The sequence below is a fragment of the Lates calcarifer genome, linkage group LG20 (assembly GCF_001640805.2).
Source record: "Lates calcarifer isolate ASB-BC8 linkage group LG20, TLL_Latcal_v3, whole genome shotgun sequence".
Taxonomy (NCBI): domain Eukaryota; kingdom Metazoa; phylum Chordata; class Actinopteri; family Centropomidae; genus Lates; species Lates calcarifer.
This window is the reverse complement of record NC_066852.1, coordinates 15,163,873-15,176,280: the sequence shown is the minus strand read 5'-3', so window position 1 is coordinate 15,176,280 and position 12,408 is coordinate 15,163,873. Positions and strand designations below refer to the sequence as shown.

Genomic DNA, 12,408 nt, shown 5'->3' with positions numbered 1-12,408 from the left:
TTGTTTGTTCTGCTGCACAATATTCTTTATTGTAAAATTCAGTTTATTATATGTGTCCCCAGCATTCAATTTCATGATTATTTCCCTTATATCCTTATGTTTCAAAATCTAGTCATTATCATTGTTGTTTTAATTCATCTATGCCAGTGCCTATCATTATCAAACTGAATTTTAAGGATGATGTACTGGTCTGTGGGGCATGCCTGTCATGCACAGTAAGACAAACATATGACTGAGACCAGAGGAGGGCGCTGTTGGACTCAATGAAATCACGTGGAACCACATTTTGACACATTACCAGTCTGAGGAGTTCAATCACAGGTCTCAGCAGCAAAAAAAAAAAAAAAAAAATACAGATGTAACCAGTCACATGTGCTGGCTCGTTGGTCTAGGGGTATGATTCTTGCTTAAGGTGCGAGAGGTCCTGGGTTCAAATCCCAGACAAGCCCTGCTTTTAACCTCACACAGCTGAGAAATAGTTGTACAGTTAATAGTAAGAGTAATCTTGCCACTACAATTACATGACAGTGAATCATGTCGAGTGGGTGCTGTTTAAATACATGAGATGTGGGGCCTTAAAATGCCACATCACCAGTTTGGAGGAAGAAGTTGACTGCACAGAGAGATACAGACAACAACAGGGTTTGAGTCAATCCTTCAGCAGCTGATTTTTCCTTTAAGATGTTTGTACATCACATCCACACACACAGGCACTCAGTAATGTGAGTGTCTCATTCAGGGCCAGCTTACTGCAGCTGCCTGTACACAGGTGATGGACGTTAAGTTATTAACACCCTCTCTGGTCAGTGTACTGTTTACACACACACACACACCACCAGAGAGAGAGAGAGAGACGCATATGGGTCATACTGATTGGTGGATGACCTTCAACCAGTGTTTAGTACTTCATACCTCTTTCTTTCACTTTTAACAGTTTGAGTCAAACCCTCAGTGGCTGATTTGACCTTTTAGCAGTTTCTACCTCATTTACACTTGATTCTGCATTTAGTTGTTTTTTTCATTCTACTTCTGCTCCTTTTTTGGTTGTAACTAACCACTCCTGTATACTTCCTGCTACAGAAACTATTCAAAATGTTTAGCTTTCAGGACTTTTATGCTTCTATTGATTAAGAAAAAAATCAATAGAACCATGTATATAGAAGCAGATAGATAGATATTGCTATTATCTTTGGGATCAAGAGTCATCATTGGGCTGACAAATAACTTACTTTTTCTAAACCACACATAAATTATTACTTCTATAATCTCTCAGGAAAAAAAAACATAACTGACAGTTTCTACAAATGCGACTGAATGCCAAGCTTTTAGCTTTGCAAACCGGAAATGGAACTTTTTTATTTCTCTGAGCGAAGCCTCTTCACGAGCGTAGACGATCTTCGTTTCAAACATGGCAGCGAGCATGTGAATGTCATGCCATTAATCCACTATGCATTGGTTCATGTCTGAGTGCGATTAGCCGTACGTGATAAACTGACATGTGAAGTGAATCTTACGGGACTGCGCCTTTATTCACCTCAGACATTTAAGAATCGAGAAACTCTAACGTAGTTAAATCATTAGCTTTATCATCTCTCATGTTAGCATTTTAGCTAACTAGTCGACAGCTTCAGACGGAATCGCGATGGATCCTGACCAACAACTGAGAAACGTAAGTCACATTCATCGACAGCTACATTGAGTTTATTTGCAAGTGAATATGGTTTGATGGTGAGTTTGTTTATCTCTCGTAGCTGCGGGATTTCCTCCTGGTTTACAACCGCATGACTGAGATCTGCTTCCAGCGATGCACCAGCAACTTCAACTACAGAAACCTCACCATGGACGAGGTATGACGAGCAGTTACCTTGTCAACTATAATGTATACATACAGCTGCGGCTTTGATTGTGGTTGATCTGCCCCACTGTGTGTCTGATCACCTTTTCTTTACCTAATGTTTCCCTCCTCATACATTACATGGCCAAAAGTATACGGACACTCATACATGTTATTACTGAGCATCTCTCTCTAAAACCATTGGATTGAATGCAGGGATTTACTCCTATTCAGCTGCAGGAGCATTAGTGAGGCTGACCACTGATGCTGGGTGATAATGTCTGACAAAGGTGTTGAGGTCAGAGGTCTGTGTAGGCCAGTGACATTACTTTGTGCATGGGCCACAGGAGTGACGATTTAGAAAATAACCCCAGACCATGTGTGAACAGCAAGTCTACATACTTTTGGCCAAATAGTGTTTGATGAATCCATACTGTGCTCATTGACTCATCGCCTCTGATTGCTGTTGTCTGTCCAGGAGCGCTGTGTGGACAGCTGTGCGGGGAAGCTGATTCGCTCTAACCACCGTCTCATGGGCACCTATGTGCAGCTGATGCCTCGGATGGTGCAGCGCCGGATGGAGGAGATGGAGAACAAGGCTGCGGCAGCAGAGGCAGCTGCTTCTGCGTCTACCGGGCCAGCATCTCAGAGCCCAGTCACCTCACCTCCACCCCCACAGATACCATCGCTGATTCCCCCTTTAGCGACTGATGTTGGACCAGAGGCTCACGGCTCAGTCTTAAAGCCAGGTGGATTAGATATTCCAGTCGAGTTGAATGCTGCTGTAACCAAACCCACAACAGCCACGGAAATCAAATTATCAGCTGCCACACCACTCACACCTGCAGCTGAAACTGTAAATCCTTCAGTACCTAATACAGCTGGCAATGGACCATCTTATACAACAGGCTGTGTACAGCCGCCCATAGCCGGTGCCCAAACTGAGTCTGGGAGCTCAGCGCTTGTGTTTGTGCCACCTAAACCAACCTCCTTATCAGAGGATGTGTCTGTGTCAACAGTCGCTGCACCTACAGTGTCACAATCTGCAGAGCGCCTGTCAGGCCAAGAGAGGGCTCCATAGGTTCTCTGTCAGGCCAGTAATATTCTGGGTCGGGTCTCAGGTGGTCAAACTGTTAGCGACATGGCCCCATCACAGGCAGTCCCCAGTGTGATGCTGTTCTCTGTATTGCTTAAAAGAATAGTCAGCAACTTGAAGACCTCACTTTAGACTCTGGTAACTTGTGATGGGTGAAATCCCAGGTGTTCAACCGCTGTGTTGTTTTGCGTATATAAGTGTGTATGTGCAGGAGCTCCACAGTGATCAGTGTCTAGTCTGCAGACCTGGATTGTGGAGGCCTGATCACATTTGGACTGAAATTTGGACCTTCAGAATCCTGAACGGCTCAGTCTGATAATTCCCCAAACACACTCAGTCCTGATACTTATTTTGTAAGTTGACAAAGCAACAGCAAAAATGATAATTATTAATAATAAACATACAAGTACTCATTACTTTTGTCATGTGTTTGTCATTTTAAATGCTTCGATTACAACGTGTTGTATTCGTTTGCAAATGTTGCCATCCTGCTGCCGGATATCCTAACACAGCAGTGGGATGGGGCGTATGCCACATGCTCTCTCTGTTGTGGGTGTGAATCGAGTTCATGAACTTTGTCGCATATCATCACCTCTCTCTCCTCCCATCATTTCCTGTCTTTGCACTGTGCACGTTATGTGCTCTCTAATCCAGCAGCAAAGCCATGATAAGCGATCTTAAAACAGCGTTCCCAGCGGCTTTATTCCTCAACCACAAGCTTTGTGATGCTCTGTCAGCCAACAGCTGTGATAGTTAAAGACTGTACAAGACACTGGAGTCCTTTAGACTTAATATGAACATGGTTAGTTCACACCATTGTTTGACTGACAAGATTTACAGTCCCTGACAGGAGCCAGCTAGTAGAAGACAAGAGGTTTTGTCATTTACATCAGCATATGGAATAAGTATCATTTTTCCAAAAACACATTTTTCAATATAATATTTCAAGTGTCTCTTTTGGAAACACTGATGATCAGTGCTGCTGTGAGATACTCAACTGTTATGAATTGGTGGAGGAAAAAGTCAGTGCACACTAAGGACAACCAATTGTAATGAAAATATAAAACAAATTATACAGTTATATTGCTGGTACAACATAGAGGCCAACTATAAACTGTCAAGTGTCCTGATAAGTAGAATAAATATCATGGTCACATTGTTTAATAATGATATTTCCTTAAACTTTGATATCAGTATCAGGCACAGAAATACATACGATACAACATGAGCAAGGCTTTTGACCTGTCATAGCAGGAAAAAACACAGGTGTTACTAATTATGTTAACAATGGCTCTGCTCTATTCAAATGTCCCAGTAAGATGTGACAGTGAGTGAACCAACATGCTCAGTCAGGACCCTGAAACTGAAGGTGAATGGAATTCAGTTGGAATGTGGCAATGTCTTCAGTGAAATATATTCATATGTGAATCAACATTTATTACTGCTGAAACATACAGGCTGATAAAGCAGTCATTACATAGTCTGGCCAACAGACAGCAATGACATGTTTATTTTTCAACTGTAACAGTAGAGACATCTTGACATGTCCCAGGTGCAAACAATCAAATTAACGAAGGTGAAACACTTGAACAGGGCAGAGCCATCGTTAGCGTTATCAGTAACACCTGTGTCTCTCCTGCTATGACAAGTAGAAGTGTCTGCTGTGTGTTCAGTGTCAGCCTGACCAAATTTTGGGGTCCCTCATTAAAAGTGTTTCTCTAAAAATATAAGAAAAAACAAATTTGTTGTCGCTGTAATTTCATTTTGATGTCAGTGTTAGCATCAGTCAGGTTCCACTGCTAGTTCTGAATTTATTACAGCTGGGCAGATATTACAGGGAAGTCAATTCAAAAAATGAATAAAATAAACACATAAAGATGTCATACATTTAGAAAAATGTGTTTTTTGATATTCTTTTTTTCTTTATGTATGTTTATATTCATACAAAGGAATTAATTCTCAATCATGGCTAGTTAAGTAATTAGTAATAATTTTTAAAAACCTCACCTACCTCACCTGACTTCGTTGTCTTCGGCCCCATTTAGTTACATGCCCCTGGACTATATATATAGGCTATAAGAAGTTATGCCCCTCGGTGTAGTAGCACTGCATTGCCTCCAGCAGGCGGCGCTGTCGTGCGAGCGGTCCCGGGACGGGGCAGAGCCAGTAGCAGCAGAGCCCCCTCTCACTTCTCACCAGTAGCCTACATCAACTCGGAGGAGCGGGGCGTGGACTCGGAGCGACCATTCTCTGCTCTTAAATTTGTGGAGACGGCCGACTTTCGGGGGGGAGGAAGAAGGGAAAAAAAAAGAAAAGAAAAAAGAAACTGACAAGAAATCGACCGTTTGGCAGCTGGTAAGACTTTTGAGAACGTTTTTGTTTGTTTGGTAGCTTTGTTTCCTTTGTGCTCGGGAGGATTTTGTTGTGGATGTTCAACTTCATTTTGACTTTTTAACAATAGATTTCAAAGTGATCAAACTGGCCAGCCCATCCGAGTCCACGGAGGAAGATAAAGCCAAGGGGGAAATGTGGGAATGTACAGCTATTTCAGTGCTTGGCTTCATAATTTCATATGGCTGGACTCTTCCCAGTATTAAACTTTAAAGACTGGATTCAAATGATTGTTTAAAAAATTCCATAAAAGTCAAAATATAATGTAAAGTGAGGCTCAGACATGAGGGTATAGTGTACTTTTCATCACAGATTCATTCCCCATTTTGGACATTAACTTTTAAAGAGGTCAAGCTAGGCTCAAAAGACAGTGAGTAATGTTTGTTTACCTGCTTATATCAGCTCCCTGGAAGATGCATGGGCAGAAGAATCTGTACAAACCTCAACAGGAGTCTTTTTTCTAAAACACCTTTTGCAGGCTACATGCTCCTGATCTCAGAGGAGGCTGAAAGAGCAAAGAGTCAAAAGAGGGAACCCACAGTATAACCATGGATGACATCTTCACACAGTGTCGGGAAGGAAACTCTGTGGCTGTTCGTCTGTGGCTGGACAACACAGAGAATGACCTCAACCTGGGGTAAGGAGATAATATCTTGTACACGCTCTCAAAGCTTTGAAGGTGACTGCAGTGGGACCGGCTGCCTTCATCTTCTCGCAGACGTCAGAGGCGAGCTGTGGTGTGTGATGTCTGTGCAGTAACACGCAGAGTTCAGTCTTGATTGATGACACTTTATAGCAAACGTACCACATTTGGTATGGTAGGTGAATGAATCTGTGCTGCTGTGTATGTGTGTGTGTGTGTGTGTGCATATAAAGTGATCCTTGGCGCATTAGAGGTGGTCAAATAGTTTCCATATTGTGCTCTCCCTGCAGCTCCGCATTCTGCTGAACATCACCCAGCTTTGGTAATTCCAGCCCAGTTTCTACTTCTTTTTTCCTCCTTTTCTTCTTGGATTTCTCTCCTTATGATGTCATCCCCCAAAAACTGTGTGTGTGTGTGTGTGTGTGTGTGTGTATAAAAGCAGTTGGTGATTATTTGGGGAGGTTGTGTGGTGATCTGAATGACTCAGACAACAGACTATGACCTAACACTCATCCCACACCAGACTGAAAAGCACAGACAGACTTATTATAGTGCTGAAAAATTAAGTTGATTGAAAGAAAATTAATAGCACATCTAATAATCAGGTAATTGTTTTAAGTTGAATAGCTGGGATTTTATATGCATAACCAGACAAAACTGACACTTTTTAGATGTCTGTTTTCTGGGATCAGTTTATTCACAATTGTGACATTTTTTGCATTAAAAATAATTAACTTATCTAAACTGTGAGCAGCAGATGAATATATAAATCATGATTTACAGTCCTATCAGATTTTTTGAAAATGTTGAGGACATGCAGAGCGCGTCTGCCTGTTTACATAATTTCCTCGCTCAAAAGAAACTAGAAGACCTCACTGCTAAAGACCTTGGTTATCTCATTCTTGGGCCAGGCCATATATGTGCAGTTTGTTGACGTTGACTTTGAGGGCTACAGAGCTGCTAGCCAACCACGCAACAGCCAAGGCCATTTCCTCCCTTCAACTCCATACAGGGCCAGGCCCTCGCTGACAGAGCTTCTCAGGCAGCTCGCTGCAGTCCCACATAAACATCTGAGAGACCAGTCATTATGCTGGAGGCCTGCTCTGGCTGTTACTCTGAGCAGGCTCAACTCTCTGAACCGACCTCTTTTTGTTTTTTTGTTTCTTCCTTCAGAGTAACCAATAATATGTACAGTATATTGGAAAATATGTTGCTTACTAGGAAGTGGATTTTTCAGATCTCCCTCGGGAGCGAGTGACACAGGAAGACACATGAAAAAGAGAGAGAGAGAGAGAATGTCTAGCTGAGGATTCCTCTGTGTATTTTCCGCTCTGTCATTCCTGAGTTTTTTTCCCCTCTGTTACTTTTTATAGCACACAGCGTTGTACAGACTATGAACTATCTGCCAACAATGCTGGATCAGAATTGACAGAGAATGTGACTAACTGCTATTTCACTTTAGTGTGAGCTAGTACTGCAGCTATTTCCTACAGACTATACAAGCCCTGTTGAGTTTCATTGTTAAACATACTAGCTCAGAGTCTGTGGCTTTGCAGGGAGTTGCGAGAAGCCCCGGCAGCTGCCCTGGGGTCAGCTAATGTAAAGGACTCCGTTGGGTGAAGGGGCCAGTCGCACGTAGGTGACAGTTTGGCTCCTTGTAGACTGCAGCAGTGCAGCTATGTACACTGCCTGTGGATTTGCGTCTCTGCATATGTTAGGTGGCATTCCAGCTCGCGCAGACATATTTATCAGACATATTTATCACCAGGCCGGCCGTCAGATGGGTACAGGCTTGCGGGCAGAGAAAGGAAACATGTGCTTAAGTCTAAATAAAGATTGGAAGGTAGTGGGTGTGAGAACCTGTGCAGTTGGGTGTAAAAGAGAGAACCACACAGATAGTATTTTGTCAGCTGATACAAGCTCAGAGTTGCCACCAGCAACTTCTCACACAGGCCTCAAAGCAACATGTCTTTACTTTTAGATGTTTCCACCTTATAAAAACATCCTAAGTAGTCTTAAAGGCTGCTTAAAAATGTATTTTAGGATTTGTCCTATTGATTCTGTGTGTGTGTGGCTTGTGTTTTAGTGATGACCACGGTTTCAGCCCGCTCCACTGGGCGTGCAGGGAAGGGAGGAGCGGTGTTGTCGACATGCTCATCATGAGAGGCGCTCGAATCAACGTGATGAACCGCGGAGATGACACACCATTACATCTCGCCTCCAGCCACGGACACAGAGACATCGTGGCTAAGGTACACACACATCAGACACACACGAGCCCTGCATGTGATGGTTATACTCTGTCTGAGGGGAGGGAACTGGGTTTGTTGTTCACGTTTCTAACTTGTGAACCTGTGAACTGCAGCTGATTCAGTGCAAAGCGGACCCCAACACAGTCAACGAGCATGGGAACACACCGCTCCACTACGCCTGCTTCTGGGGTCAAGATGAAGTGGCAGAGGTACGGCACACACACACCCCTCCACACCTCCTCTTCTTTTGACACAATCTGTTGGTTAAAAAATTGCCCTCTTGTGGGGAGAAATGGCCACTACACTATTTTTTTGTGTGTGTGTATGGAACTCATATTGCTTTGAATCCAAAACCCACGCCTGTAATCTAATCTGTACACAACAACGTTTGTGCAACCCCTTTTTCTTAGGACTTGGTGGCCAGTGGTGCCCAGGTGTGTATATGTAACAGGTATGGACAGACACCTCTGGATAAGGCCAAGCCTCACCTACGACAGCTCCTTCAAGGTCAGAGGTCATTTGTGGGCATTTTAACACATTAACAGGTTATTCCTGTGAAAAGAAAAATCACCATGTCAGCATTATCACCACTTTATTTTGTGTTGTTTACTTCTTTTGCTAATGTTATTAGAAAAGGCAGAGAAAATGGGCCAGAGTATGACCAAAGTCCCTTATAAGGAAACTTTCTGGAAGGGCACCATGCGAACAAGACCTCGTGAGTAACATTCGAAAAAGGAATGAGTCAACATATCAGATCAGGATATTTGTTTGATTGTTTGTGTTTTTGCTCCTTCAGGTAATGGTACCCTCAACAAGCAGGCCGGCATTGATTATAAACAGCTTTCACTCCTGGCAAAGATCAATGAAAACCAGTCTGGAGAGGTCCGTTGTGCTCCGTGTTTATTCCCGTGCTTTACTCCTTTTAATTTTTTTATTTTTTAGCTCCTCTGTTGCTTATTAGACCATGTGTTGTGTCTGCAGTTGTGGCAGGGTCGGTGGCAAGGGGATGAGATTGTCGTGAAGGTGCTACAGGTGAGAGACTGGACCACCAGGAAGAGCAGAGACTTCAACGAGGAACATCCAAAACTCAGGTTTCTGGCCTTTAACAGTATTTCCTGTGGTGTTTGCTCACAGAATAGAGATATCAGGGTTCAATTATGAGCATCACATGCTTTTAATCTGTTTGCTCCCATAAACTGAGACTGATAGATTTGGTTCTGCTGTTTCCTCTTTTTTTTGTTTTGTTTTGTTTTTTCCTCCCTCTTCACGTCCGTGTAAACACACAGTGCTAATGTGAGGCTGGATGTGAGTGATTGGTGGTGATTGAGGCCAGTGGTCAAAGAGAACATAGGATCTTGTGCAATGAGCAGAGGAGTTTTTATTGTCGGAGGTCAAAGGAATGGGTTTGGGTTGGTGTTGTGGTGAAGTATTCCTTGGCCCCGTTCACTGCGTCACATGTTCTGCTCTGCAGTGTGAGAAACAAATCCCACAAACCCTCGCTCCGTTAGTAAACATGAAGCACGTTACAACATGAAATTAAATTGATCATAGTTAGAATGGAGTCTTGTTTTGAATCCTGTTTGTCGTCGTTGGTTTGGCCCATGCTGATGTTCTCGTATCAGTTTTTAGTGGCTGTTGCGCCAAATTATTGCACAAAGAGTTCTTCTTGTTGACGCATGTACAGACAATTGCAAGAGAGGATTTTGGGTAGTTGAAAGTCAACTCATATGAGTGCGTTAAGACAGGTTTAACTCCAAGAGGGACCACTGCACTCAGTGAATCATCACTGACATAATTATGGCTGTGTTGTGTGCATATCTGAGAGGAGCTACTCACAAGCATGTGTCACAGGTTTTAACACTGAAATATCCTACCTAGATGTAATGAATCAAAACAGATCACAGAATAAAATGATGTGTTAACAAAAAGTATAAATCAAACAAACAAAACACAACAGAAAGAAAAGCACATTAGCACATTACCTAAACCCAATCAGTGCTACCAACCTCAGACTGTCATTAAGTGAAAAGAAAAACTCACAACAAAACCTTAATAGGACAGGAATGAGAGAAACCTCGGAGCACGCCAAGTCAAAGAATGATTCCCCACCAGGAAGGCTGAGTGTGCAATAGGAAGAACTTGGCAGTGTTATTCCAAGTTGGCTCCAGTTCTTGCCCTCTTCTTATGAACTGATTCCAACATAAAAGTACTTGGGTTGAGTGCACTGAAGAATTCAGAGGCAACATAAAACCTGACATGGACTGCAAAAACGAAAGATCTTCAGGTAATGAAAACCCACTGCTCAACTTAACATTTAAGGGCTGCAGATGATACAGATGTGGTGTACAATAATGGAGTTTCCTTAATGCAGAACAAGCTTTTTTCCTCGTCTTGATATCTTTTTCTAACTGGGGTCTCCCTCGAACTGTGAACTGCTTAATTCCTTATTTGTGGAGAAACACTTCCCTCTTCAAAGATATAAATACATACTTGTTTTCCTCTTTTTTAAACAGTATACACACTTTCTCTCTCTCTCTGTCTGTCGTGTCTCCCTAGGATCTTTTCTCATCCAAACATTCTGCCTGTTCTCGGGGCCTGTCAGTCACCCCCATCCCCTCACCCCATCATCATCACCCACTACATGCCGTACGGATCCCTCTACAACATACTCCACCAGGGCACTAGTAAGTCATTCACGAACATGCATGAAATGGGACTTAATAAAATTTGGATTCAAATTTTTTGCCAGCCCCAAAGCACTGTGGTTGAGGATTGTCACTGTAGATGGAAGACATCTCCACCTCCTTGTTTGTTTGAGCTCCATCGTCTTTCTCCTCTTGTTCCTCAGCTCTGGTGGTCGACCAAAACCAAGCAGTGAAGTTTGCGTTGGACATTGCCAGTGGCATGGCTTTCCTCCACACCTTGGAACCAATGGTTTCGCGGCTTTACGTCAACAGTAAGCATGTCATGGTGAGTGCTGCCTCTGCCCACTGAAGCATCTTAGTTTATCGCTGCCTTCACACCAACACACTGTTAAGCCGACGTGATGAATTTGCAGATCGATGAGGACATGACGGCCAGAATAAGCATGGCAGATGCAAAGTTCTCCTTCCAGTGTCCTGGTCGCATGTACTCTCCAGCATGGATGGCTCCTGAAGGTATTTATTCCTCTTTTTCATTCCCACTTACTTCCTGCTCCCGTAATGCCTCCTGAAAACTTTCTGAGTCATTCAGTTTAAAACGAACTGTGCTATATAATTTAGTCCCTCTTCAGTGGTGGTCATGCTGGCTCATCTGGTGTGTTGCCTGTGTTACGGAATAAAAACAAACCCTCTGCGTTGTCCCGTTATGTTTCTGTTTTTCCAGCCCTGCAGAAGAGGCCCGAAGACATCAACAGGAGGTCTGCTGACATGTGGAGCTTTGCGGTGTTACTGTGGGAGCTGGTTACCAGGGAGGTGCCCTTTGCTGACCTCTCACACATGGAGATAGGCATGAAGGTATGTAGGTGCCGTGTTTATCTACCCACCGACCAAGCTTTTGCACGTTTTTAGAATATGAGCATCGATTTTGTGTCTCACTCCTCAGGTGGCTCTCGAGGGTCTCCGACCCACCATTCCTCCAGGGATCTCACCTCACATCTGTAAGCTAATGAGGCTCTGCATGAACGAAGACCCAGCCAAGAGACCCAAGTTTGACATGATTGTTCCGATCCTGGAGAAGATGCAAGACAAGTGAACGCCTCTGAGGCAACTTGTACACTCTTGTTATTATGTTTTTTTAAAATCATCAAACCACTTTTTATCTTCACTTCAATCATGTATCTGCTAAGCTGCTGTAAATAATGTCGGAGACCACTTTAGCTACACAGTTCAAACAATAAGTATTACATTGCTTTTCTCTGTATAATTTAAATCTGAGGTATAAATGTTCTTTGGCCTATCTATGTCTATCTCTTTTATTATAGCTTAAACTGAAACACTGGCAAACGTTATAGTCCAGTGTGGATTATATTCAGTGATTAAACTGCTCAGAAACTGATCCAAAGAAATGTGTATAGAAACACTGCTTTTATACACATGAACAAATGCCAATGCAATAAATATTTTATATTTATGACAAAAATGTCCTTGTCCTTTGCTGTTGTTTGTTTCAAAAAAAAAAAAAAAAAAGTTTTCAGCCAAACCTTGTGGCT

At 42.9% G+C, this 12,408-nt stretch overlaps 2 protein-coding genes and 1 non-coding gene across 3 annotated transcripts; all 3 read left to right on the top strand.

The window, feature by feature from the left end:
• Positions 1–377: 377 nt before the first annotated feature.
• Positions 378–449, top strand: trnal-aag (transfer RNA leucine (anticodon AAG)). The gene has a single exon. It is a non-coding gene; the product is annotated as a tRNA-Leu (tRNA).
• A 918-nt stretch (positions 450–1,367) lies between these two features.
• On the top strand, positions 1,368–3,346 carry timm10b (translocase of inner mitochondrial membrane 10 homolog B (yeast)). The gene is made up of 3 exons (XM_018691778.2): positions 1,368–1,669; positions 1,752–1,847; positions 2,313–3,346. The coding sequence occupies exons 1-3, from the start codon at positions 1,643–1,645 to the stop codon at positions 2,913–2,915; spliced, it is 726 nt and encodes a 241-aa protein (XP_018547294.1). The 5' UTR covers positions 1,368–1,642; the 3' UTR covers positions 2,916–3,346.
• Positions 3,347–5,073: 1,727 nt separating this feature from the next.
• Positions 5,074–12,338, top strand: ilk (integrin-linked kinase). Its single transcript, XM_018691774.2, has 13 exons — positions 5,074–5,285; positions 5,800–5,958; positions 8,051–8,216; positions 8,330–8,425; positions 8,627–8,723; positions 8,848–8,931; positions 9,013–9,098; positions 9,198–9,307; positions 10,773–10,900; positions 11,065–11,186; positions 11,275–11,374; positions 11,583–11,713; positions 11,802–12,338. Exons 2-13 carry the CDS (start codon positions 5,870–5,872, stop codon positions 11,949–11,951), a joined length of 1,359 nt encoding a protein of 452 aa, XP_018547290.1. The 5' UTR covers positions 5,074–5,285; positions 5,800–5,869; the 3' UTR covers positions 11,952–12,338.
• The last annotated feature ends 70 nt before the right edge of the window (positions 12,339–12,408 follow it).